Source organism: Chrysemys picta, chromosome 3 (genome assembly GCF_011386835.1).
Source record: "Chrysemys picta bellii isolate R12L10 chromosome 3, ASM1138683v2, whole genome shotgun sequence".
In the NCBI taxonomy this organism is placed as follows: Eukaryota; Metazoa; Chordata; order Testudines; family Emydidae; genus Chrysemys; species Chrysemys picta.
In genome coordinates this window covers 57,326,693-57,353,721 of record NC_088793.1, presented here as the reverse complement: position 1 = coordinate 57,353,721, position 27,029 = coordinate 57,326,693, and the positions used below count along the sequence as shown (strand labels likewise).

Sequence of the window (27,029 nt, the reverse complement as noted above, 5' to 3'; positions counted from 1 at the left end):
TTATATGTTTCTGGGATTGAAAAGAGTTCTCTAATGCTTACTGTATCCAGGTTTGACTGGAGATTTGACTAGTGCAATTTTGGGGGAAATTAAATCATTCAGTAGGCCTGAATTATCCTTCACGCTCATGACTTTCAAGTCCTAGATCATGCAGTCCAGACAAACATAAAAGTCTGATTAGAGCTTACAGAAATACAAGAGACTGCATAGAACGAAGACTATAAACCCTTCTTATCCTTAATACTGATAAAATCTCCCTGATAAAGCAGTTGCCTGAGCTCACTGTACTAAAAGATCCATTTTTTGTTCCCAAAGGGGGCCTGTAGTGTTCATCCTCAGCCAGGCCTAGTCATTTAACACACTTGTAGTTAGTGGCCCATGGTCATACAGATTCTCATGTAGTGCATTCATCAGGAATAACACATTGCTTTATTCATTTAACTCCACAGCTCTTCAAAATCACAATATTTTAAAGTGTTGTCCACTACAATCCAGGATTCAAGAGGCAGGGAAAGCAATGTCATCTTAAAAAGGGATATGTCAGGCCTGAGGGGGGGCTTTATAGGGAAGACGGTAAGGATTGAAATAGTCTGTAAGGTTTCTTAGAAATAAAAGCCTTAGACCCGGTTCCACTGTCAGATTTTTTTTCAGGGGTTTACTTCAACTTTATGGTCCTCAGGAAAATGAGTGTTTTTCTGTCCCTAATATATAGATTCATAGATTCATAGATTATAGGACTGGAAGGGACCTCGAGAGGTCATCGAGTCCAGTCCCCTGCCCGCATGGCAGGACCAAATACCATCTAGACCATCCCTGATAGACATTTATCTAACCTACTCTTAAATATCTCCAGAGACGGAGATTCCACAACCTCCCTAGGCAATTTGTTCCAGTGTTTAACCACCAGTTAGGAACTTTTTCCTAATGTCCAACCTAGACCTCCCTTGCTGCAGTTTAAACCCATTGTTTCTGGTTCTATCCTTAGAGGCTAAGGTGAACAAGTTCTCTCCCTCCTCCTTATGACACCCTTTTAGATACCTGAAAACTGCTATCATGTCCCCTCTCAGTCTTCTCTTTTCCAAACTAAACAAACCCAATTCCTTCAGCCTTCCTTCATAGGTCATGTTCTCAAGACCTCTAATCATTCTTGTTGCTCTTCTTTGGACCCTTTCCAATTTCTCCACATCTTTTTTAAAATGCGGCGCCCAGAACTGGACACAATACTCCAGCTGAGGCCTAACCAGAGCAGAGTAGAGCGGAAGAATGACTTCTCGTGTCTTGCTCACAACACACCTGTTAATACATCCCAGAATCATGTTTGCTTTTTTTGCAACAGCATCACACTGTTGACTCATATTTAGCTTGTGGTCCACTATAACCCCTAGATCCCTTTCTGCCGTACTCCTTCCTAGACAGTCTTTTCCCATTCTGTATGTGTGAAATTGATTTTTCCTTCCTAAGTGGAGCACTTTGCATTTGTCTTTGTTAAACTTCATCCTGTTTAACTCAGACCATTTCTCCAATTTGTCCAGATCATTTTGAATTATGACCCTGTCCTCCAAAGGAGTTGCAATCCCTCCCAGTTTGGTATCATCCGCAAACTTAATAAGCGTACTTTCTATGCCAATATCTAAGTCGTTGATGAAGATATTGAACAGAGCCGGTCCCAAAACAGACCCCTGCGGTACCCCACTCGTTACATCTTTCCAGCAGGATTGGGAACCATTAATAACAACTCTCTGAGTACGGTTATCCAGCCAGTTATGCACCCACCTTATAGTAGCCCCATCTAAATTGTATTTGCCTAGTTTATCGATAAGAATATCATGCGAGACCGTATCAAATGCCTTACTAAAGTCTAGGTATACCACATCCACCGCTTCACCCTTATCCACAAGGCTCGTTATCCTATCAAAGAAAGCTATCAGATTGGTTTGACATGATTTGTTCTTCACAAATCCATGCTGGCTGTTCCCTATCACCTTACCACCTTCCAAGTGTTTGCAGATGATTTCCTTAATTACTTGCTCCATTATCTTCCCTGGCACAGAAGTTAAACTAACTGGTCTGTAGTTTCCTGGGTTGTTTTTATTTCCCTTTTTATAGATGGGCACTATATTTGCCCTTTTCCAGTCTTCTGGAATCTCTCCCGTCTCCCATGACTTTCCAAAGATAATAGCTAGAGGCTCAGATACCTCCTCTATTAGCTCCTTGAGTATTCTAGGATGCATTTCATCAGGCCCGGGTGACTTGCAGGCATCTAACTTTTCTAAGTGATTTTTAACTTGTTCTTTTTTTATTTTATCCGCTAAACCTACCCCCTTCCCATTAGTATTCACTATGTTAGGCATTCCTTCAGACTTCTCGGTGAAGACCGAAACAAAGAAGTCATTAAGCATCTCTTATAGTTGTGTTTGAGGCCTCAGTGAGGTTTTGGTCAATCTGACTGAGCTACCTGTGTTCTAATTTGATATTTTATTAATTGTACAGTTTTCAAATTACCACATGAATTAAACATTTTAATGCAGAAGCATTTGGCTCTTTTTTATATGTAAGGGAAGGAATAAAATAATGACAAAGAAAATATGTAGTATCTTAAGAAGTCTACTATCTGAAAACTACCACATTTCTGATAACAAAATAGCAGTATGGGCTAAATTGTCACAATACTTTTCTTATTTTTCATTTCCAGGGGATTCAAGGTTTGAGAGGCATAACTGGTATAATGGGAGTCAAAGGGAACAAAGTAAGTACTAGCAATTATCTCTATAAAATATAATGCAGCTGGTAGTCAGAGGTTGGCTCCACTACATGTAATTTTTAAACCATGGGTCACTATGCAATGGGTGCTTTCTGGGTTTAGCCTATCTTAAACTTTTGATACCCTCCTTTGCTATGCCTGCACTTTCCATCTCCCACCAAGTGTGTTCCAGCAATTGTAACATCATACTTCTGGTCATGAGGACAGCCAACCCATTCCTTTCTGAGTAAATGCCTTCAGTACATCAGCAAATTTTGTTGAAGTGGACTTTCTGCAGTTTCTTACTATTCTCTCCTTCTCCCCAAGACTAACAGTAGTTTGGCATATCCTCTTGGTGCTGTTGGCAAGGCATCAAGTTTAATTGTGATATTAATTTACACAGGCCATAACCTTTCGAAATAAAACTAAAGTTTACTGAATATTCATTTCCCCTGATTGTGTCCTCCTCAACCTTTCTACTTCTTCTGTCTCTAATTTTCACCTGCTTGCCTTGGTACAGAGATCACTTTCATTACCTCAGTTTTGATAGCCAGTCACTGAACAGAATGGTGCAAATCCAGTCTGTGTATCCAGTGAAAGATATGGAAAGCAAAGCTTTCTTTCTTGTTCTACGATTCCCACCATATATCCCCACTGTCCCCTTCACCTCCCACAGTTATTTGGCCACTTACATTCCTGCCCCAGCTATGTGAAATACTTACTGCCTCTCTGAAACACACATTCCTTATTCTTTCTAAATCTTTCCTGAAAACATTTCTTTTCACTTTGGCTTATAATTGATTCTCTCTATAAAGCATTTTTGAAGATAGTTTTATGAGACACTATATAAAAATCAATTGCAATTCACATTTTGGTGTCAGTCCATTATGCTATATATGTGCAGTATGTTTTTGTGTGATGCAGGGAATTAATTAAGGACAACAATGAATTGTTCTGAAATAGTTCAAAGTGGCTTAATTCATCACTGTCCAGTATGTTTTGATAGAGGAATGACATAATTTCATATATACGATTTGCTGGCATTTAATTATATAACTCTCCAAAAGGCAAACTAGAGTTTAAAAAGATTAAAAAGCCACTTTGTGAAAACTGTTTGTATTTATTTTAATAACCCAGAGCCAAATTCAGAGAGGTGCAGGGCACTTGCAATTCCTACCAAAGTAATTGGGATATGTAGGTGCTTGGTACATCTCAGGAAGTCAGCCCTACTATCTTGTGTTATCTCTTTATTCTGTAGGGTGCTCGTGGCCTTGATGGTGACCCTGGTCCACGAGGGCTCCCTGGTGGATCTGTAAGTAGAGTTTTGTGTCAGCCAGATCATTCAAAATGATATTAACTTTTAAGAAAGTTTATAGAAGGGGGCTGTTTGCTTTGGCAAAGGGTTTTCCCTTAGTACAGGGGCGGGAAAACTACAGCCTGCGGGCCGGATCCGGCCCATCAGGGCTTTCAATCCAGCCCACAGGATTGCCAGCCCCGTGGCTACATCTTGCTTCATGCAGCTCCGGCCTCCAGGGATGAGGAGGAGTAGCTGGCTAGCCCCAGCTGGCATATGACCCCTAAGAGATGGCTCTAACTGGTATAAGTCAGAGCAAGCTGAGGAGAGACTTCAGGCGCCTCCAAACTGAGCTAGGCAGAGACTAAGGGAGTCATTATTTGTGTTAAGTATCAGAGGGGTAGCCGTGTTAGTCTGGATTTGCACATGAGTCTGACGAAGTAGGTATTCACCCACGAAAGTTTATGCTCCAATATGTCTGTTAGTCTATAAGGTGCCACAGGACTCTTCGTTGATTATTAGTGTTGTTTGTCAGCTTCTCTCTCATTTCCCCTTGGGGTGGGTGTCATGCGAGGGAAGTTATTCTTTGGTAGGCACAGCCTCAGGTGCAGACAGAACTAATCGAACTTCTGTTCTGCTTCCCCTGGGCTTCCACATCCTGACAGAAAAGCAGGGAATGAAGCAACTGGTGCTGCTCCCTCCAGCTTCTTCAGTAATGAGCAGATGCCAAGCGGGTGAGCTGTATAGCAATTACAGCAAGGAAGGGACAGCAGTTGCTCAGAGTTCTCCCATCTCACCTCAGAGTTGCTCCTGTGGCTATGGAGAAAGAGGTGTCCCCATCTGGATCCCTGTAGTAATAGGGTTAATTCAAACACTTTGGTTTAACAATTTCAGGGCATTTTCTTCTTGACACATTTATGCTCAAAGGCCACAATTTAGTCTCTTGAGGACTACATTCGTCCCCACCCCAGACCCAGGGTTGGACACCACTGCTTTAGAGGCTGCTGTACAGTTACAGCTGGCTGCCGCTGTGAGACTTCTGGTTGCATTGGAGCTGTTCTAGTCACACCTCAATTCATGGCAGCACGATATTTCTGCTATGTGCTTGCTTCATTTTCAGCAGCCCGGACTGCCATGCTACTGGTGCCATGTGTTCCAAAGTTAGCTCAGATGTTCACTCTAACTTTCCGAAAAGTTTCTTGTTCAAACTCCCAACATCTAGACAATCTCACATGTGTTCTCCTTACTGATGCCAGCGTCACAATGTTCTGCAAGTTCTTATAAAGGCTTCCAAGCTTTCTCCAGGTCTCTGCCCTTTTAGTAAAAGCATGCCCATTTGTGTGTTACATTCAATATTGAAATGCAACAATCACCAATTTTTTAAAGAATGATCAGTACATGTATCCTCAGAGAAAATGTTGGGAGACGGCACAATGGGCCTCCTTTTCTTCCAACTTCCCCACTAACCTCCCACATCCCCACTGGTTTCCCAGTTTTTCACTTCTCAAATCCAGCTAAACTAAAGGGAGGAGGGGGGATGAAGGGAAGGAAAAAGTAGATCAAATACCACCACTTATTGTGGGTGACAGTTGTTACTGCTAGGCATCAGCGCCCCAGTTACAAAGGTTTTTAACGTTATTCAGGTATAAGCAGATTCTGAGGGAATCTCGATGTAATTGCCCCATAGCCCCTAGGATCATTCTACTTCGCTAGTTGTCTCCCCAACCACCCTTCACATAACATTCAACCTTATAGTTGATCTCATTTAATCTCTACTAGACAGGATTTCTTCATGCTTAAGCGCATAATCATAAACTGTACAAATGACAATATATCTAAATAATTCTCTCTCCAGCCCATGATGTAACATTGCACAATTAGCCTGTGTGTGTTTGAGCATTGCTTTCTCAGAAGCCTCAGGAATAGATGATTTCCTGTAACTGATACCAGACAAGATGGGCCAGGTTAGCCTGGTATAACAATTTGTGTTCTTAAAATGGCATATATAAAAAATAAAGAAAAAATGTTTTCTAAAAATTGGGCATAACATACATGCATATCTTTGCCTCTATTCTTGCCCACTATCATAACTCAGCGGCAAGCACTTTTATGTTTTGGAGATACAACAGTCCCTTGTTTTACAAACAAAACAGAAAAACTTCTCTTTGCATTATTCAGTTGAATGATAAAAATCACAGTATCAGAGGGGTAGCCGTGTTAGTCTGAATCTGTAAAAAGCAACAGAGGGTCCTGTGGCACCTTTGAGACTAACAGAAGTACTGGGAGCATAAGCTTTCGTGGGTAAGAACCTCACTTCTTCAGATGCAAGACATCTTGCATCTGAAGAAGTGAGGTTCTTACCCACGAAAGCTTATGCTCCCAGTACTTCTGTTAGTCTCAAAGGTGCCACAGGACCTTCTGTTGCAAAAATCACAGTGACTCTTCCCTTTCATACATGGGGATAAACAAATCATTTTTGAGTCCAATAGAAGCTAAATGTTGTCCATTTAAACAAGGGCACTTTACCTCTTTTCTAACAATATTTGTTATGGTGGGGAAAGCAGCTTGGGTGTTTTAGATGTCATAATAAAAGAAATAAAAGTTAGCCTTATAGCAGAGAAATTGTTCTAATTAAGCACCTTTATTCAGGTGGTATTGTGTATTGTGTAGGTTTTTTCAGACATTTTGAGTCTGATAGTGTTGCTATTGAAGTTAATGGTGTAACCTGATAACAGCAGAACAGGCACTTAGTAAAAAGATGTTTATTTCTTAGTGCCAAGTCTGTAAACTCCCTTTGGGCTCTGAATGTCAAGCTGGGTTCTTTTCTTTTTGCACATCATTATCCCACATTGGAACCGTTCCATAAAGGGGACCTGGGATCAATGGTGCAGTGCCTAACTTTTAGGTACCTTGCCTCCTAGTGGAATCCTCAGCCCTAAGTTAGGTGCCAGGCTCCTTATACAAGGCATGGGGAGAGTTAGGTACTTAAAGAGATTCACAAAAGCCAGCCAGCTGAGAGGGGAGCTGCCTAAACGAGCCAATAGGAAATGCTGAGGAGAGGGGTGATATCTAAGCCCAGTTCCCCAAAGTTCTTTCTTGCAAAAACTGAAGAGGAGCTTGTGTCCCATTTTACCCACCCCAGAATACCCTTTATCCCAGTGGTTAGAGCACTCACCCAGGATGTGGGAGACCCAGGCTCACTTTGTGTAGAATACTTAAACACACATTGGAGCAGGGACTGGAACCTGGGTTTCCCAGGTGAGTGCACTAAGCACTGGGCTATAGCATCATTCTTACACTCTCTGTGGCCCAGTGAATATTTAAATAGTTTATATCAAGTGGAAATCAGGCAAAGGGGGGACACATCCTGGGTGAGTGCCCTAACTTCTGGCCTACATCAGGGCCTGTTAACTATAAACTGCACAGGCCAATTAATGTCAATGTAAATTAGACATATTTCATTTAGAATTAGTGCATCCTCCACAGAAAAAATATAGATGTACTCACCTTCTGAGCATAAGTACCTAAACACCTGAAACAATGTTTTGATCTAATAAGGGGAAGGGAAGTACCATCTAACATATCTTAAGAAGGTTTGAGAAAACTATATACCTATCTATAATTGCCTAAATGGACTAGTCAGCATGGATACCAGCATACAGTGAATGTAGATATCTTCCCTTTCCATAGTGAAGTGATTCCCTTTTAAGAGGGTTCCACTGAATTACTTTTTAGTTGTTTATAGAGTGAGAGTGCAGCCTAAGCGGAGTATGGGTAAATGTGAAAACACAAGGACATTTAAAAGGCAGTGGTGCTTATTAAAAGCTAGATCTTGCATCTTTATGCACCCAAACTCTAATTGGCTTCACTGGGAGTTTTAGGTGTTCCCAAGTAATGCAAGAGTGAGCCATTAAACTGAAATTCACCAGTTAGAGGTCGCTATGTACCATTCAAGACCCACCTAAACCCTTGATTTGGGGCTCAAATGTTGCACAGGGCCAAGCACATGCTCTCTGCACAAGAGTGAATTTCACCTTTGATGTTTTACCTGATTTAATTTAATCAATACGACCAATTGTATTCTGACTTTGTTGCTAAATGAAAATATTTCCTGCAGGGAGACCAGGGACAGAGAGGTCTACGGGGAGAGACAGGTCCGAAGGGAGACAGGGTGAGTTCAAATCATATTTACCAGTAAACATTTAGCAATAATATTATATATCCCATTACGTGTGCTGAAGGTAACTTACCAAATACATCCCTGAATAATCATGTATTGATGCTTCTTGCATATGTCACTTCAATGTATCTTTTTTTTTTTAGGGTCCTCAAGGTATTAGAGGAATAACTGGCCTTCCTGGGCCTAAAGGAGAAGCTGTATGTATATTTCATTTATTTTAAAAATTTGTTCTCTATCGTGATCCTTTAGATTGCAAATGCTGGGGAACAGCATTAAGACAAGCAAAGAATGTTCTTTATAACAATATGCTATCTGTGTTTCAAGGGCTTACCGGGGGTTGATGGCCGGGAAGGGATCCCTGGAATGCCTGGAGCAAAGGTAGGCTAACTGTATCCTATCTGGCAATCTCAGTTTATAGGTCATTTGATTCACATTGCTCTAACTGTAATAGCTCCACTCACCTATATATTTTGTATGTTTTTCAATTGTGCTACTGCTTTTGGTTTCTGAACGTTACTGTGGTAATTTGTAGTAAACTTCCCCAGCCTAAATGTCTAAAATCATACTGTTTCTGCTTTCTAGAAATAAAGGTACTTTACTTATTTAACTGAAGATTTTATATAATTTATGTAAATCGATTTTTTTTCAGGGTGAACCAGGAAAACCTGGTGCTCCAGGTGATGCAGGACTTCAAGGACTGCCAGTAGGTATCTGATACTTTAAATGTGAAAGTCCTATTCAGTTCAAACACAAAGAAGAGACCAGTTTCTCAGATGCACTTGTGCCAGCTTTTATGCCTCATCATACCTTGGGTGGAAAAACTGAGTGACTGGCCCAGGGAGGATAACTCCAGTGCAAGGGTGATCCTGAAGTGTATAGCCAAAATAGAGGGTTGCACACAAAACAACCTCCTGGCTGTCAGCATAATAGGGAAGTAGTTTACTAAAAAAGGGTGGACCAACATGCAACTTCCTTGGGAGTTCTTTCTGGGCTAAGGGTTCAATGCCTTGTGGCTGTTACAGGCTGGCATAATAACAGCCCGCAGGCTACTCTAACAGAGCACATAGTAGAAGGCATGGACATCAGGATCAGAACAGTGTAAGTAGAAGCTTTACACATCACCCCCTGACTCTGTGCACTGTGGGAATATCTGAGCATGTGGCCCAATAAGTTTTTAATTTTGCAAAAGTTTATCCAGGCAATGGAGTTTACTAGACCTTGTCTGATAGTAGGGGTGTCTGAGTGTGGTTTAGTTTTAGTATAAAGGAGTTCGTTTACAAATCAGTAGAATGCTATTTTCATTCTTTCTACCAATATTTATTCTTTATTCAATTCTTTTTACTAATCATCTCTTTATAATTCTATCCACCTATCTATCTAGGTTTATATACTTGCTCATCACACATTGAAATGAAAAGAGTTAAGTGCCTAAATAACTTTCTGAATCCCAACCCGAGTGCCTTATAAATTGTAACATAAGCCCAGAATTTCTTGTTGGTATTTATTTATTTGGTGTGGGTTTTAGATTTAATGCTGTAGGAGGTGAGACTTGTGGTCATCCTGAGGTGTAGGAGGCATTGCTATTGGGTTTTTTTTTTTTTTGGTCTGTCTGAGTTATAGGATTGAAGATATATTCTGATATTTGTGTATTAGGATTTGATTTTGTCTTTATCAACACTCAGGGCTCAGTCCTCAGCTGTACTGATCTTGTGTTTGGGGCAGCTAAGGAGGTGAGGTAGTGAAAGATGGCCTTCTGCCTTTCCTAATCTTGGGACTGGCTGGGGGCTAATGTGATCCACAATGAAAGTTAGAGCAGCCTAAGGCTGGTTGAATTTACCCAGATGGAACAATCCCTTGTGGCTGTTCTGCCAGTCTAGGATTGCTGGAGTGCCCCATACTTCCTCCTGCCCCAAAATGTCCCGTATGGAAGGGATGTGAGGGAGCTAGTGGCCAGATACACTCACTTTGTCAGTGAGGGATTTGTCTATGATAGGAGAATCTGCAGCTGTCCCATTATGGGGCTCTCCACACTTGGGTGTTATGAGGGTTTCATTTAATTCAAACAGTATAAATAACTAAGAACAAATTGAATCTACCATAAAATACATACATAAAAGGCATAGCACTGCTCTGTTGTTAAAATACACAGTGCTATTCTTAATTCATGTGGATTGGTCACAGTCAAGGAGACATATACCATTCCAGTAAATACATTTTTATGTTTAATCTTGTAGTTTGTAGATTTAAAATGTTGGATATGTTGGGAATATAGATAGTGCATAATGTTCCCAAATTAAAAAGCTTATTTCCTTTACATTTGCAGCTAGAGAAAAATTCAGCCTCCAATGCCAGGGTAAAGAATACTTCCTGCACTGGTTACAGTTACTTCTCTCACGATAATTGCTTATTTGTGTCAAACCAGTGTCAAGTGTTAAAAGCCCAACAGAAACTTTTTCAAAACATTCTGCTACAGGAGCAGATACTCAGAGAAGATATTGAAGGAACTAAGTTAAAATATCATTTGATGTACAGTTGCATTCTGAAGTTGGTTCTGTTTTTTGCTATGTTTTTTCCTAACTATAGAGAGCACTTGCTTTGAACGGTTGTATACAAGAGAGGGAATGTGGAGTGTAAACGAGAGAGGGGTTTTGTAGTCTGAGCATAAGATTGGAGTGGGGAGTTCTGGGTATTATACCCATTTCTGAATCGGGTAGTGGCAGTGACTCATGTTGTGACCCTGAACAAAGCACAATCTTTCACCTCTCTGTGCTGCCTTTTGCCTAACTATAAAATGGGGATAATACTATTTGCCTACTTCGCAGGGGGATCAGGCTTTATCAATTACTGTTTGGAAAGTGCATCAAGATCTTCAGGTGAAAGGACTCGAAAAGTATAAATTATGATTGCAATAATGTAAAGTTACATTTTTAACAACAGTTTCAGCAGGTGCTTTTTGTACATTTCTAAACTCTGTAATAACACACAAATGACATTTAAAATGTTGTTTCTTTTAGGGTTTACCTGGCTCCCCAGGAGCAAATGGTGTTTCTGGCCCAAAGGTAAAATAATTTAAATAATCTACTTCCTTTCCTCTAAAACTGGATTTTGTGTTTATCAAATTTTAAAATAGCCAGTGAAGTTTTGTTCACTTGTCATCGTGGTTAAATGAAAAATAACCATTGACATAAAAAATGATACATGCCAGATAAGTGAACAAAAACTTAATCGGTGGTTGGACTGCAGTTTTTGCAGTTCTTTCACTGTGACAATAGCATTGATCTTGCGTAAAAGATGAAAGAAGGTTTTGTTGATTCAAAACACTTAAAAGAAAATGTTTTTTTTTTAAATGCAGCACATAGTAATTCTGTGAAATTCACTGCAGAGGATATCATTGACACACATAGCATAGTACACTTCAAAAAAGGATTAGATATGTTAATAAGAACAGCATATGCAGCTTCATTAAATGGATAAAAAGACAAGAGCTTTCAATTCTAACAGTTCAAATAACTGAAAAATGGCTGTTCCAATTCTGCTCAAACTCTTCACGAATATTCACATAGGGCCTGAACAAAAAGCATTGAAAATTTCAGACCAAAAGAAATTTATTTGAGGAAAAACCATGAGTAACTCAAAAAAGAGATTAGACTGGAAGTTGGGATTCAATTTAAATATATGGCATGCTTCTGTGCCTCCACTATAATTGGAGTCCCATCAGTGTGATTGGTTGCTGTACAAAAATAAAGGAAGAACTTGGTGGAATTGGATGGAGGAGAATCAGGTGGAGAATAAAGAGTAAGAGCAAAAATGGGTACAGCAAGTGGTTTGATTTCATTGCTTGTTAATTTCTTTGTTAATTCTCTTGAACTGCTATGGTAACTGGTAGCTTGGTATGGCTAACTTTTTCACCTTCCTGTCTAACAGGGTAATGCAGGTGCCCCTGGGATACCAGGTTTAATGGGAAATTCTGGTAAACCTGTAAGATCACTTTTCTTCTTTTCTGAATCTTTCACAAGAACATTTCTATTTTGTGCAAAGAGTCAGTTTTCAAACATACTCTGTTCTTATCATTATGAAAACAGGGTGAACAAGGACCACAGGGGATAGAGGGACCAATAGGACCAAGAGGTCCACCTGTAAGTACTTGACTTGTTTCCTACTGTGCATATTTGGAACTGTGATGTCTGATTGATGAACCCAACAATGTGGCATACATACTACTTATCACAAGTGCCAGTTACTTAAGGAAAACACTAAGCTCTAACTCCTTAGTCAAGTGGATGCGCATCAACCCACATTAAAAAAGCAGCTGTGCTCACAATTACAGTATATACAGATTCCAGCTGGACTCAAAACAAAACAATTGACACAATTATTCCACAACTTATTTTGGGTGGTGGTGGTGGCGAGTTTGAAATTGAAACATGGATCCTCATTTTGCAGCTAGTCTCTGTTTTCATAATAGGCTGAGCAGAATCCCCAGATTCAAACAGAAGGACCCATGGACGCACATGTAGAGACCCCCCTGGTCAAGAGTGGGAACCAAGCCCAAGATCGTCAACACCAGCAGCACAATCCCTACCACTAAAGCTAAAAAAGTAACCGTTTAGCTATCAGTAAAGAGCATGTTCTTATCCTTAGAAACAGACACCACCACATGTTCTGAGCCAGTGCTGTACACACACCTCCGGACATTGTGGCTTGGATCCTTTCTAATGCTTTTACTAGATATATTACTCACTGGTGGAGGGGGCTGGACAGGTAGTGCTTTGAACCATAGTAGTTCCTTCTGGTTGAAAATACTGGTGTTCCGAGGAGTATGTACTTTTGCTGGAGATTGCTTCCACAGCACTAGCCTACTTCAGAAAAACATACAAGAGATTTTGAAAGATTGCTAGTCCAGGGTAAGAATAAGCCTTGAAGGAGGGTGGGTTAGGAGAAGCAAGGAATTACACAGAGAAATATGCTGGCACTCATTGAAGTATAATGTTGAAGACAGAGGGACAGAGTCTATGCTGCGGATGAGACATGAGAGGTGGTGGCTGTAGGGGGCTGGTAACAGCTTTTTGATTTTCTCTCTCTGCTTCTCGCCTGGCCCCCGTCTTGGTCCCGAGAGAAGTTAGAAGAGCATGAGGCTGCTGTAACTTACTGGAAATGGTCCCCAACAGACTGTCTATGAATTGGGGATAGTTTTAATGCACTAGAATTCACAGTGTGAGACCATTTGCTGCTCAGAAGAACTCATGCTCCATGACCTCTGTTTGCAAGTTTCTCTCTTGCCATCCCACTCCAGAGGTGTTCACTTGGAGCCTTCAGGCCTTGTGCTGTGATATCACATTAGTGATTTACTTGTAAGGGGAACCAGGCAGGGAAACTGGCTCCTATAAACTGATTGCTCTCTGACTTTAAATATTCAACAAATCTCAGCTAAAGAACAAGTTTACTTTTCCTTTCTGTATGTTTCTGTGGTTTGCATTGTCATTTGCTGAATGTACTTTATTACAACACACTATTTTCTTTGGAACACACCTTTGCATGACTTTTGGCCATTGACTGTCCAGGAAGGATATAAAAATAGATAACATGAATATATATACTCAGCATGTTGTGACACACTATCTCAATGTTAAGCTTGCCATAACTATACTCACCAAAGCTTGGGTTTGTTGGATGCCTCCAACTGCGTTGTCTTGGATGGAAAGGAATTTGTTTTCTGAACTGTTCTCCTGGCATTGATCTCCTAAATATTTGAGAGACACATAAAAGTTATAGTTAGATCAAGAACAAAGTATCTCTCTACATTGACCATGCAAGATAATCTGCTAAACTATGCTTTTAATCCCATAACATGCAAGTATGAGTTTATGAAATCAGCGGTCCATAGAAACAGGAGTTGACATGCTGGGTTAATTATTAGTAACCCTGTTGTCAGACAGAAACACTCAATGCAGATTAAATATAGTGATTTTTCTGTTTGTCACTGCAGAGATCAGGGGAATGTGTTTCCCTCATTTTGTTTCATCATTCAGTAATGTAACAGATCCCATGGTTGCTCTTCAATGAATTATTTCTTCTTTGTCTTTCCTTCCCCTAATCTCTACTTTGGTCACCTCTTTACCACTTATTTTAGTTTCTTCCTTCCTCTCTTCTAACTTTTCCTTTCCTCAAGTCTACACTCTCCATCCTCCTACTGATCATTCCCTTCCTTTTTCTCCTCTCCTGGTTCCTTCTACTGTCAAAGGCCCTCTACTCATATTAAGCCCGTATTCCATGCACCATTCTCGTTCCAACCCCTGCTCCCATCTTCCTAGTGGAGGGTTCTGTGGCAGGAGTCAGGAGGTACCTGGAGTTCTTCCCTTTTTCTCTTGACAGAGAAGAGGAGAAGCCACCAAGAAGTCACTGCTATCAGGATCATTTTCTTAATAGGCCCAAGGAAGTGAGAGAACTAGGAAGCCACTGCACCTTCTCATGGGCTAAAAGGAAGGGGAGTCAAAAGGGTTGTGTTACTTCTGTCCTCTGCTTCAGTGCGGTGGAGAGACAACAAGGCTAGTAATTGCTGAAGGGCCGGGACACCCTTCAGTGTGGGATGATGGAGCCAACAAGATTAGCACTCCTCCAGTGTGCCTCTGTGGTGTAACTTGATATGGAGGGCGGGGGGTGAGATTCTTGTTTACAAATTTAAACGTGATTTTTTTCTATTTTATTAACAATATTCTCAGGCGGCCTCTTTATCTAAGCAGCCTGCAAGAGGCACTTACTAATGGAAAATTCCCATTTCTGCTGGCAAGTGAGTTTTCAAGCCCTGTTGCTGCTTCTGTGCACTATTAAATAATGGCTGCATTTCCCTCATTGGCGATTATATTTCAGTGGTGAAGAAGTAACACCTGTATATTAGAATCATAGAATATCAGGGTTGGAAGAGACCTCAAGAGGTCATCTAGTCCAAGCCCCTGCTCAAAGCAGGACCAACACCAACTAAATCAGCATATTGCTAACATATCAGTTTGGGAACCTTTGGGATGTAAGATGCTATATAAATAGAACAATTTTTATTATTAAAATCCACAGAAGAATATTGTTACCCTGGTTGTTAGCCAGTCAGTGCTCAGAAACCAGAGCTGTCATATCCAATAGCTTAAACATTTATAATAGTTTTTCAGAGGAGGTTTTAATGATTCAAAATGAAGATAATTAGATTACATAGTCTATTCCAACAACAGACAAAATATTTTTTATCTGTTTATTGGAATAGATCATACAATCTTATCTGCTTGACTACTCAAGATTTTCTGTATAGGAAAATAAACACTTGAGAAAATATAATCATCTAATTCTAATTTTAATTAGAAAATTGGTATGGGCAGTTGAGAAAAAAGCCTGTTATAATTTATGCGCTTTTTATGAAATATTCGACCTTCATTTAATAAAACAGGAAAATGACATGCTTACATTTGTAACAAGAGTACCGTGCAACTTGAATTTTTAACTTCCAATCAAACATAGCTTCTTTTCAATTGTAATTGTTTTGTCAGTTAACAGTATGTTTGCATCACATTACAAGTCATTCTAAATAATTACTGAACTTGTGGTTTAAATCCTTTTTAAACTGGTCATTGTGGTGGCCCAAAAGAAATAATTCTTAAATGTCAAAGTGTCAAGCCTAATCAGTGAGGTTGACTGTGTTCCCTTAAGTAATTATCTGCAATTTTTCCTCCCCACACATTTATTAAGATTTAGCAGCATTTAATTTTTCATGGTGAATTTATACCAGATACTTGTTCCTTTTGCTTTATTCCCAGCCTTTCTAGTTGGTTAATATTTTGGATAGTTCTGACTTTGTTAAATAGCTTGGTGTTTTAAGCTTTTATAGTAAGTTGAGTAAATAACCTGGAGATATGCATGAATATTAGCTTCTATATATTGGCTGTTTTTAAAAAAAATGTTTAGTATATACAGTAGTTTTTAGCTGAATTATTTTCTTTATCTGTGCTCTACTGCAAAGATTATTTTCATAGGTACAATTGTAAGACCTTTTTTTCAGCCTGAAATGTATCCTGGATTGCTGTACTAGTTGTCCTGTCACTTAAATCAACTTTTTGATACCAGGTCCCTTTACATGCCTGAAGTTTAAAAGTGGGTCCATTTTCTTCAGTTGGGCATCAACACGGTGGCAGGATAAGTAGTCCGATGTCTTCACCTTCCCAGGATGTACTGTGCATACACAATTTTTTTGGCACTGCTCGTCTGTTTAGTCTTAGAGTTTCACAAATAATGAAGTTGTTTTTAAACAACCCCTAGGACATAGGGTAGTATTACTATTCCTATTTTAAAGATGCACAGATAGATTAACATCACACAGGATATGTGAAGCAAAAGAAGAACCCAGGTTTCCTGGTCCTCATTTCTAAGCCATTAGATTCTCCCTCCTGTGCCTGACTTGATTTTGAAAGGATAATGTCTTAGGCTATGCGATCACTTGGCACTTGCAATAAGTGTATATTAATACTTATCAGAGTCTATAGTTCTACTGTATTAATATGCATACACACATATCTTTAAATATTCAGCCCAGGTAACTTTAAATAATGCTGGATGGTTAATGGAATGTCACCTGTATTCTTGACACCATACATTCCATGGATAATTGTTAGTGTAGCATTGGCAGAGAATGTGACATACAGAGGTATGAACATCCTGTCTGACAGCATAAAACTGATATTAAGCCATTTGAAAAAGTTAGCTTTTTTTAAAGATTTTTAATTTTTTGCTGGCAGACTCAGTTAATTCAGGCTAGAGTGTGGCATGTGGGCTGGAGGGGAGGTGGAGGAGCCGTGCTACGGACAATGTCCCCAGGAAGAACCCTGTCTGGCTCATGGCAAAACTGCACACATTGCACTCAAATTTACCCCAAAGTGTGTTTATTCTATAGTGGAATAGTAAACGCTAACAGGGCTGGGTCCTTGCCTATCCTACCAGCTGTTTTGCATTACTGGGCCAGACGATTTGTCCCCTTGCATAGCCACCAATGCCCTTCTCTGCTCAGGTGCACCTGAGGATCCAGCACACAATGGATGGTGCCTTTTATCTGAGGCTCTGAAAGGACACTGGGGCTAGATTGTGGCCGGCCCCTTTACACACCAGCATGGCAGCTGCATCACCCTTGGAGAGTGTACCCCTCCTCACCCCTTTCCAGGCAGCTATCACCACAGTGGTGCTAGGAAACAGCATGGACTGGGCACATACTTGAGAGACACATAAGTTATAGTTAGATCAAGAACAAAGCACATTCTGCATATGAAGGTCACAATCCTGCTTCCAGTGAAGCCAATGTTAAAACTCCCACTAATTTCAGACAGGGCGGGAGTGGTCCCTCCACAACTTCAAGATGTGTAATATAAAATCTATCTGCCTTATATAAGAGATAAGATAAAACTAATGTGTATAAGTATGAGATGTTCTTTCTTGATGATCAGAACTGGTCATGAAGTCTTTGGTCCACATCCTTGGCCTGCCATCCAGCTGCTTTGCACTGGAGGAGCCAGGATGCTGTTGTAACAGACTATCTGGCGATCCTATGACATCAGGGCATCCCCAAGTAGCAAAATACCGCCTACTTCTGGCCCTTCCACCCCTGCCATGAGTGAAGTGCTGGGGGCATGGCCAGAGCTTTTTGTGTTCTGGTGATCCCTGGCCAACAAAATAGATCCTAGGGGATCATTCCTGACAGGTGTAATGTAGAACAGGTCTTGGGCTGCTTCAAATTATGCCTGGGGCTAATGAAGATCCTGGCTGGCCCTAGGCCTGGGAGTTGGTGGTGGTGGAAAAGTGGCTTTGAGTCACTGTCTTCCTGTCTTTCCACTCAGGTCCCGTGTCAAGCACAGCTCATCTGGACCCAAAGATGTGACATTAGTATGAAATAATCTATCCAATAACAGTATCTTTGTGGTAGCAGGAGATGATATCTTCAGTGTATTTTTTCACCATACTAGGGAAACACTGAAAAATACTGCTATTTGAGGAAAAGTTGCAAATTTAGTATCGCATGACCAGAACCTGCATGATTCAAGTGCCAAGTAGTTATTCTGTGTCAATGTAATTGTGTTGAAAGGATTTATTTTACTTTCATATCATTCAGAAATGGTCCTTATGGGGTATCCAGATATAAATGGTTTTTAAACTGATCTTAGTTAAAATTAAATCTTCTTTCTTGAACCTGAAATCTAGAACAATATGTGACAATCCTGGGTAGAAGTGTAATACAGAATTTGTGTGGTTAAATGTAGGATTTACAGAAGATTACTGCATTTTCTGGGTCACAGGGTGAGGGTCAGACTATTACTATGAATAATGCTTTCACAAACCATGCAGCAATACTTTTTAAAAAATAATGGCTTTAACAGCACAGGAACTTTGTTGAGGAAATGACTGGGAAAAAATCTTTCTAAATTCTCTGATCTCTCCAGGATACCTCATTATTTTGTGAAAATTTGAGAGTTCAGTCTTTCTAACCTTGTCTGAGAAGCCAATCCATGCATTTATGACATATGGTCTAAAATGCATTTTTCATGTCTCCTTTTATCCACTCATGTCACAATTTCCTTTTCATTCTGAAATAGTAAATTATCTACTGTATGCCATATTGGAGTAATTAGATCCATTCTCAGCCAGATCTTTTAGAGCCACACACATCAGATTAAAATAACCGGTCTTTATAACTGATAACTTTCACTGCTAAATAAAGAATGTTATAGTCTCATTACATGCTGCATCATGATTTTATAGCAAGTATTCTCCCTAAATTGTATACGGTACAAATTTCTTGTCCCCAAAGACCAGATTTTTAAAGGTTTTCAGGTATTGTGGCACTCATCAGTGCAATGGCTAACTGATTTAGGAGCCTAATTCTCATCTTCTAAAGGGATTTAGGCACTTAGGACAATCACTGGGATTTAGGCTCCCAGGGGTCTAAATGGCTCTAGAAAATGAGATTTAGGTTCCTAAATCAGTTGAGCATTGCAACACTGAGCACTGCAATACCTTTAATACCTGAATACCTTTAAAAATCTCAGCCTATGTGATTTAGGTGCCTAAGTCCTATTGACTTTCAATGAGAGACTCCTAAGGGCCAGATTCTTAAAGGAATTTAGGTGCCTAAAGATGAAGCTAGGCACTTAGGCACCTAGGTGTTTTTGAACATACCACTAACTCCCTTTGAAATATCTTTAAAAATCTGTCCCCAAGTTCCTTTTGAAAATGGGACTTAGGTGCTTTTAAAAATTTCTTCAAATTTTGAAATTCACCCATAGCATATATTTTAAAGACATAGTGCTGGTATTAATATATGGGTATGATGTCTAAAATATATACATAATTTAAATTTTAATATGTACACATGTCCTAAAGTAAAGATGTGAGGTTAAAGCATAATTAAAGATGTATGTTTGTCCTGACATCCATGACAAAACCCACAAGTTTTAGGGTCCCCCCCCCATAAAATTCATGGTCTTTGTTACCTCATTGAGTCTGCTGCTGACCAGAACTCTCCCATGAAATTTTCACATTTGGCTCTGGATGTGTCCACTGTAAGGGAGTGTGAGACTTTAGGCTAATAGTTAAAAGCCAGATTATAATATGCAAACTCACACTGGGCCTCATGATTGCACTTATGCATGCACGTAAGTCCCATTGATGAGACTTAAAAGCACATGCCTAAAGTTAAGCATGTGCTTAAGTGCTGTCTTGGATAGGGATAGACTTAATGAAGTGATCAAGTGCTTTCCTGAAGTTGGCTAGTGATGAGTGGCTACTCACTGGAGTAGTCCCACGGAGAGGATCATTTCTGTGAGTAATGGCTAACTGGTGTGAGTTAGGGGTTCACAGACTGTCCCTAAATATTATTAAATAGTTGTAAAATTGTAATTGTAAAATAGAGTTTGTTTGTTTGTACTGGGAAATTATGAGAAAAGTCCAGGAATGTAATGTTAATTAACATAGTGTATGCCATGACAGATGTATAGTGATTTTTAAACTACTTTTAAGAACGTTTTGGTTTTATGACTCTTGCATTTGTTTGCATTAATATACATGAGCCTTAAATTAGAGCCCACTGAAAAAGAGTAAGTGAATCAGGGGGATAGCTCAGTGGTTTGAGCATTGGCCTGCTAAACTCAGGGTTGTGAGTTCAATCTTTGAGGGGGCCACTTGGGGATCTGGGGCAAAAATCAGTACTTGGTCCTGCTAGAGAAGGCAGGGGGCTGGACTCAATGACCTTTCAAGGTCCCTTCCAGTTCTAGGAGATGGGATATTTCCATTAATTATTATTATATTATAAGTTTGAAGGGGAAAAGGTCATTCATTTACAATTAATTAGAAAATAAATATTCAAGGTTGTAACAATGCCCTTCTGTTTCTTAAAAGGGTAGCAGAGGTGAGCTGGGTCCTGCTGGGCCTCCAGGTCCACCAGGGAAACTGGTAAGCAGCATATTTCAGTTCCCATCAGCTTATATTTATTTTCCAGGAACTTATGGCATCAGAAGGAATCCTCACTCCCCTATTCACACAGGGAGTCGAGGGAGTATGATGAAAAGGATGATTGATAAGCTGCCTTTTCAGTACTTTGTGTCTGTAGTAAAATCACAATGTTCAAATTTTAAAGCATATGAAAATATGTTGAGAATGTATTGTGATTATAAGACGTGGCAAGATAGAAAAAGCATAAAGCTTTTTTGTTTTGTGTGAAGCCAAAGCTGTAAGATTGTGTGCGCGCTATGCATTTTCAAGAAGCAGGAGTGGTGAAAGACCAGCTTTCTGCTAGCAGCTACCTAGACCTAATGAATGGGACAGATCATGAATGCCCTCTTGTACTACCACTCAAACAATATTTACACAGTACTAGTTAGAAGCACAGTTGGAGAGGTCTGAGCTGAAAGAGCCTGCTGTTAAAGAGGAATGTACAAGCCATGGGGGATAAATGACAGGAATTTTTTGTTAAGAACTAAACTATTTAGCACTAGGGCTGGAGGGAAAAGTCCAATAAGTGCTGCTATTTGTGTTCGTCAATAATAAGTTCCTCAAAAGTACTGTTTTGATGAGCAAGATTCTGCAATCTCCACTCACACAGAGTATGCCCTGACTGTATGAGCTGGGACTACTCTGGGAATAGAATCCTACTCAATGTGTGTAAGGGGCCCTTGGTTATAGTTATCCATTGGTTCTATCCAGAAACAATACTGGGAAGTTTCCATCCTTGGTTTATTTTCACAGGGTCCTGAAGGGGACCTAGGACTCCCGGGACTACCAGGTCCTTCAGGCCTGCCTGGCGCCAAAGGTGACAGGGTAAGAAATGCGCTTGAATGCACCGTGAAGAATGGCAACATGAGGAATACAATGATTTTAACAGCACTCATTCATTGTTATGTTTATTAATTTCTCAGTTTCTTGTTTCACACCAAAATCAATTATAGCTGCTTAGAAGTTGGGTGCTCTAAATGTCCGATGGCTAATTAAGGCTCATAAGAATCTACCCAAAAAATCAACCCCGTAAATAAATAAGGTTACAGATAAAATTTTCAAAAGTGTCTAAGTCCCTTTAAAAATTACTGATTTAGGCACTCCTGAAAATGGGAAGTCACAGAAAATGTTACCCTACTTCAGTATCTGCAATGTTTCTATGTACTCTGTATATACTATAGAAATATAGTGACTGTTGCAACTTCTGAGGCTATCCATGCACATTCACAAGATCAAACAGTATTTTGTAGGGAAAAATTGGGCCCCTGAGAAGCCTTAGAATTCCTACTCCCTTGCTGGAGATTTCCTGCCTTGCAGGATGAATGTCACTGAATAACAGTGGATTCCAGGGCTGGCTCCAGGCACCAACTTACCAAGCAGGTGCTTGGGGCAGCCACTTCGGAGAGGGACGGCACGTCCAGCTGTTCGGCGGCAATTTGGCGGATGGTCCCTCACTCCTGCTCGGAGCGAAGGACCTTCCCGCAGAATTGTCGCCGCAGATCGCGATCGCGACTTTTTTTTTTTTTGGCTGCTTGGGGCAGCCAAAACTCTGGAGCCGGCCCTGGTGGATTCTTATACAAAATATACGCTTTTTCTCCAGTCACTCGGGGAAGGACATGGAGAGCGCACATTGGTGATGTAGCGAGGCTAGGCGGGGGTTGTGGTTGGTTTATGCCCCCTTACTCCTGTGCTTGCCCACAGAAGGCTTAGTGACAATTTTAAAAATTACTTATCTAGGTAAATTGACAAGTTTTTAAGGGCCACCTTGAACATTTGTCCTTTCTGTATTACTATCAAGTTAGTATATTTCTGTGTGGTTTTTTCAGAATGTTGACTTCAGGTACACACACTCCTAGCCAGCTGTCAATGTTGCCAGATAGGAATCTGCAAATTCCTCTTTTTAGTAGATCAAAGTGTCTTTCATAGTTTCTGAGAGTACATCCAGCTGACTTCCATTTATGTAAGTGATTTCTGAGAATATTTCTAAATTTGCTTTTTTTTTTAAGCATAGGGCCAAATTCATTCCCAGTGTAACTCCTTTAAAATAAATAGAGTTATTCTACGAATTAATTCAGCTCATTGTTTCTTTTTACTTTTCCTAATTTGAGAGAGACCCCTATATATAAAGCCATATATTTAGTTTATTTCCTTTTTCATCCCAGAGAGGCCATGCCTTCCACTGAGCCTTCCCACCCTGCTGGTCCAGAAGATTTGGAAATGTCTACCTCTGGAGCCAGTCTCAGGCTTAGACAATGGGGTCACTCCAGACTGATGCAAAGTCATCAGTGTCCCCCTCCTCCCTTCCTGATTTCCTGGGGACTGGATGTGCTTTGCAAGCAATGTATCCAGCCTTAGTTGAATCAAAAACCCAGTGATATGTGCATTAAGAGGTGATGTACAAGCAACCAGAAGAAGATATTTGCAATGCATGACAATTCATTTTAACAATCCTTCCAAACCCAGGAATTATGCCACATATTCTTCGTCACCATCCACTGGGACCTGTTCTATTTACCCGTATAGAATTACAGAGCACTCCTGTAACTGCATGGTAGCACTTTGGTGGATCTTTCATATTTATGTTGGGAAGTGGGGGGAAAACAATGCCAGCTCTTATGTCTCACACTATTTCTGATTCAGCATATTTTGGTCTGTTTACCTATGGCTTTTCTGTGGCCCGTCTTTGAGTGGCAGTTAAAGTCCTTTGTGATGATGGCATTAGTCTTATGAATACCTTTCCACTATGAATTGGACAGAGATAATCAATATAGGGCCTGATCCAAAGCCCAGTGAAGCTCATAGGAGTATTTCCAATGATTTTACAGAGACCTTAATGAACAGCCATTACATCATAGTCACTTTTGGTCAGTACCTTCCTGCTTCGAATCTGAACTGGAGTGAAATGCTCTGTTTGGCTATTTGGCAGGATGGGCAGGAATGGTGTCCCTAGCCTCTGTTTGCCAGAAGCTGGGAATGAGCGACGGGGGATGGATCACTTGATGATTACCTGTTCTGTTCATTCCCTCTGGGGCACCTGGCATTTGCCACTGTCGGAAGACAGGATACTGGGCTAGATGGACCTTTGACCCAGTAGGGCCATTCTTATGTTCCTATGGCCAAATGATTGAATTTTCTATTCCCCAAGTATAAACATTCTGAACAAGTGTGTCTAGAGATGGACAAAGGAGATTGGAAAATTTCAGAATGAGCCCTACGTGACATTTGAGCTAATTGGATACAAAGATTTACTAGTGCCTTCCCTTCTCTCTCTGTCCTTATCACTATCCTTCCCCGTAGGAAATATCAGAAGAACAGAGGACTCAGATCTAATCTTTGTCTCTGCGTGAATCTGATTTATAAGTACACCAAAAAAGCTCCTGAACTGGTTGTTCTACAGTGTTGTTGCAATAATACAACAGGAATTGAGACCCAAATATCTCTAGGAATACTTTTGATTAAAAAAAATTTAAAATGGAGGAAGGAAGAAAAAGCTGCTTTCAGATCCAAATATTCCAGAAATGCTGGTTCAAGATAACCGCCTCTTAGTTCTGACCAGAGTGAAATATAAAATCCCTCTTTACATTCAGTGATTTCTAGGTTCTAAAATATTTTGTTTTTTATTTTACATTTAGGGATTGGTTGGTGAGCCAGGGCCTAAAGGTGAACAAGTAAGTCTTCTAATATTAATTATGATATCAATCACTGTACTCTCTAGAATCATCAAATTTTAAGGAGCATAAGACTCTTACAGCATGTGTCTTGTTTTGATACAGGGTCCTGCTGGAGGAGAAGGAGAACCAGGAGAAAGGGGTGACCTGGTAAGACATTATTTTCACTTAATCTGTTTTAAGATGTTCTTTATGTGAATGATACTAAGGACACGTCTTCACTACCCGCCGGATCAGCGGGTAGCAATCGATCTATTGGGGATCGACTTATTGTGTCTAGTGAAGACGCGATAAAATCGATCCCCAATGGCTCTGCCGTCGACTCCGGAAATCCACTGCGGCAAGAGGCGGAAGCGGAGTCGACGGCGGCGCGGCAGCAGTCGACTCGCCGCTGTCCTCACAGCCAGGTAAGTCTTCCTAAAATACGCAACTTCAGCTACGCTATTCACGTAGCTGAAGTTGCGTATCTTGGGTCGACCTCCCCCCTCCCCGTAGTGTAGACCTAGCCTAACTTTTTTGTTTTATCTGTTGAAGAAACTTTTCCAACATGTTTTTTTTCCCATTAGAAACCAAATCTCAGTGTTATCATATAATTTTATCACTGCAAAAGTAGAGTGAATGTATTGGTTACACTGCAGAGTTCTGCAGTGTCCTTTGGGACCTGATGCACCAATGTCTCAGTTTTGAAATCCCCTGGCTCCTCTGAAACATTAAAAGCCTTGTTTTTGTTTTTAAACCTATATGTAAAAAAGGAAACATCAGCACCCTTGTCCATCAGGTCCAATATGCTGCTTCTGCCAATGGCCAATACCTGATGCTTCAAAGGAAGATATACCCTTCTTCTACTTGTAAAGCAATATACTAACCAATTGTATAATGCAGTAGTCTGGACAAGAAAATTAATTCCTAACTTCTGCAACGATCAGCTTACTTCCTAACGTATGACATTTGATTACCCTTATGTCAGCAATTAAAAGTTTTTAAAATTGAAATAGGGAGTCCAGGGGATTTGTTCTTCAGCAAGTATGGTTCCCGTGAAGCAAAATTTTGAGTCTGCTACTAGAGAGTCGGTTTCTAAAATGATGACATGGCGTGTTCTATACTAAACACAAAAATATAATCGTAGGGACATTTATTTGTAAAAACAGTTACTACATAGTAATTGTAATTATAGTAAATGTCCATTCCCAGCCCTGGGAAACCTGCTACTCCACTACAGGCTATCAAGGATTGGGAGAGCAACCACTTTCAGGCAGGACTGGATTAATTCTCCTGTGGGCCCAGGGCTATTAGATTTTGTGAGGCCCTGTATACAAGTCTTTTCCCTAATTGAAAACAAAATGATCACAATTATGGCATCGAGGCTATTAACGCTATACTAAACTTGCCTTTTAATTAACATTAAGCCATTCTGTGGTTACATTTCAGTTTTAAAACATATAGAATATAGTTAAGTTAATTCAAGATAGCCTACTTCTTACCTTGGAACAGCTATTATATTAGTTTCTTTCTGAGAGGGAGTTTGGCTGCAGGAGGGGGCTCCAGACTGGGGCAGAGTGTTGGAGTACGGGCTCTGGAAGGGAGTTTGGTGCAGGAGGGGATTCTGACTTGGGGCAAGGGGTGCTTACCACAGACGGCCCCCGGCTGGCAGCGCAGCAGGGCTCTGGCAGGCTGCCTGCCTACATGCTGTGGCCCTACGCCACTCGCGGAAGCAGCCAGCTGCTGGCACATCTCTGCGTGCCCCTGAGGGGAGAGGGACAGCATGTCTCCATGCGCTGCCTGCACCCACAAGTGCCGCCCTTGCAGCTCCCATTGGGAGCTGTGGGGACAGTGCTGGGGATGGGGGCAGCACGTAGCGCCACCTCACCCCCTCCCCTCCCCAGGGGCCACAGAGACGTGCCAGCAGCCAGCCACTTCCAGGAGCGGCGTGGGGCCATGGCATGCAGGCAGCCTGCCTGAGCCCTGCTGCGCCGAGGCCCCCTTTTGCCCAGGGCCCTGGGCTGCAGCCCCTAAAGTCCCTGCGTTAATCCGGTCCTGCTTTCAGGGAAATATCTCAATATCACAAAATTGAGGTTGGGGTGTGGGAGGGGGTGAGGGCTCTGGTTGGGAGTGCGGGTTCCGGGGTGGGATTATGATAAAATGCATCTATACATCATTATAATAGTAATTTGAGCTCAGTGTAGGACAGTAATTTTGTTTCACAGAGGATTTTGAGATTTCCAAATCTGGTTCTGTTATGATTTGGAACAGAAACCATAAATTTCAAAATTCCTCATGAAATGGCATTACCGTTCTCTGCCCAGCTCTACTGAGAGCCCTGGTTATGGGACAGTCCTCCTGGCAGGCTGCTAGGGATGCTGAAGCCCTGGAAGCTCTGACTCGTAGGATATATTTAACCTGGAGCTGGAGGTGTAATTTTCAGCTTGGGCAGACATACCTATGCTAGCTTTGATGAAGTTAGAGCACTAAAAATAGCAGTATAGCCACAGCTGCACATGTGACAGAATAGACTTGCCGTCCCTATCTGAAACCCTAGGTCAGCGGTGGGCAATCTGCGGCCCATCAGGGTAATCTGCTGCCGGGCCGTGAGACAGTTTGTTTACATTGACTGTCCGCAGGCATGGCTGCCTGTATCTC

At 40.8% G+C, this 27,029-nt stretch overlaps 1 protein-coding gene and 1 long non-coding RNA gene across 3 annotated transcripts in view; one reads left to right on the top strand and one right to left on the bottom strand.

Annotated features, from left to right (window-relative positions):
* The window catches only part of COL9A1 (collagen type IX alpha 1 chain), a 94,812-nt gene that overhangs the window by 47,321 nt on the left and 20,462 nt on the right, over positions 1 to 27,029 (top strand). For both annotated transcript variants that reach the window (XM_024114433.3, XM_024114429.3), the window contains 13 exons: positions 2,693 to 2,746; positions 3,999 to 4,052; positions 8,152 to 8,205; positions 8,358 to 8,411; positions 8,539 to 8,592; positions 8,864 to 8,917; positions 11,229 to 11,273; positions 12,139 to 12,192; positions 12,297 to 12,350; positions 20,632 to 20,685; positions 21,478 to 21,549; positions 24,357 to 24,392; positions 24,498 to 24,542. In XM_024114433.3, coding sequence (XP_023970201.2) covers positions 2,693 to 2,746; positions 3,999 to 4,052; positions 8,152 to 8,205; positions 8,358 to 8,411; positions 8,539 to 8,592; positions 8,864 to 8,917; positions 11,229 to 11,273; positions 12,139 to 12,192; positions 12,297 to 12,350; positions 20,632 to 20,685; positions 21,478 to 21,549; positions 24,357 to 24,392; positions 24,498 to 24,542 — 684 coding nt within the window. The remainder of the gene's footprint in view (positions 1 to 2,692; positions 2,747 to 3,998; positions 4,053 to 8,151; positions 8,206 to 8,357; positions 8,412 to 8,538; positions 8,593 to 8,863; positions 8,918 to 11,228; positions 11,274 to 12,138; positions 12,193 to 12,296; positions 12,351 to 20,631; positions 20,686 to 21,477; positions 21,550 to 24,356; positions 24,393 to 24,497; positions 24,543 to 27,029) is intronic.
* Positions 1 to 27,029, bottom strand: part of LOC112061417 (uncharacterized) — a 49,537-nt gene that overhangs the window by 10,492 nt on the left and 12,016 nt on the right. The window contains exon 4 of the long non-coding RNA XR_002890245.3: positions 13,866 to 13,954. This is a non-coding gene — a long non-coding RNA (uncharacterized LOC112061417). The remainder of the gene's footprint in view (positions 1 to 13,865; positions 13,955 to 27,029) is intronic.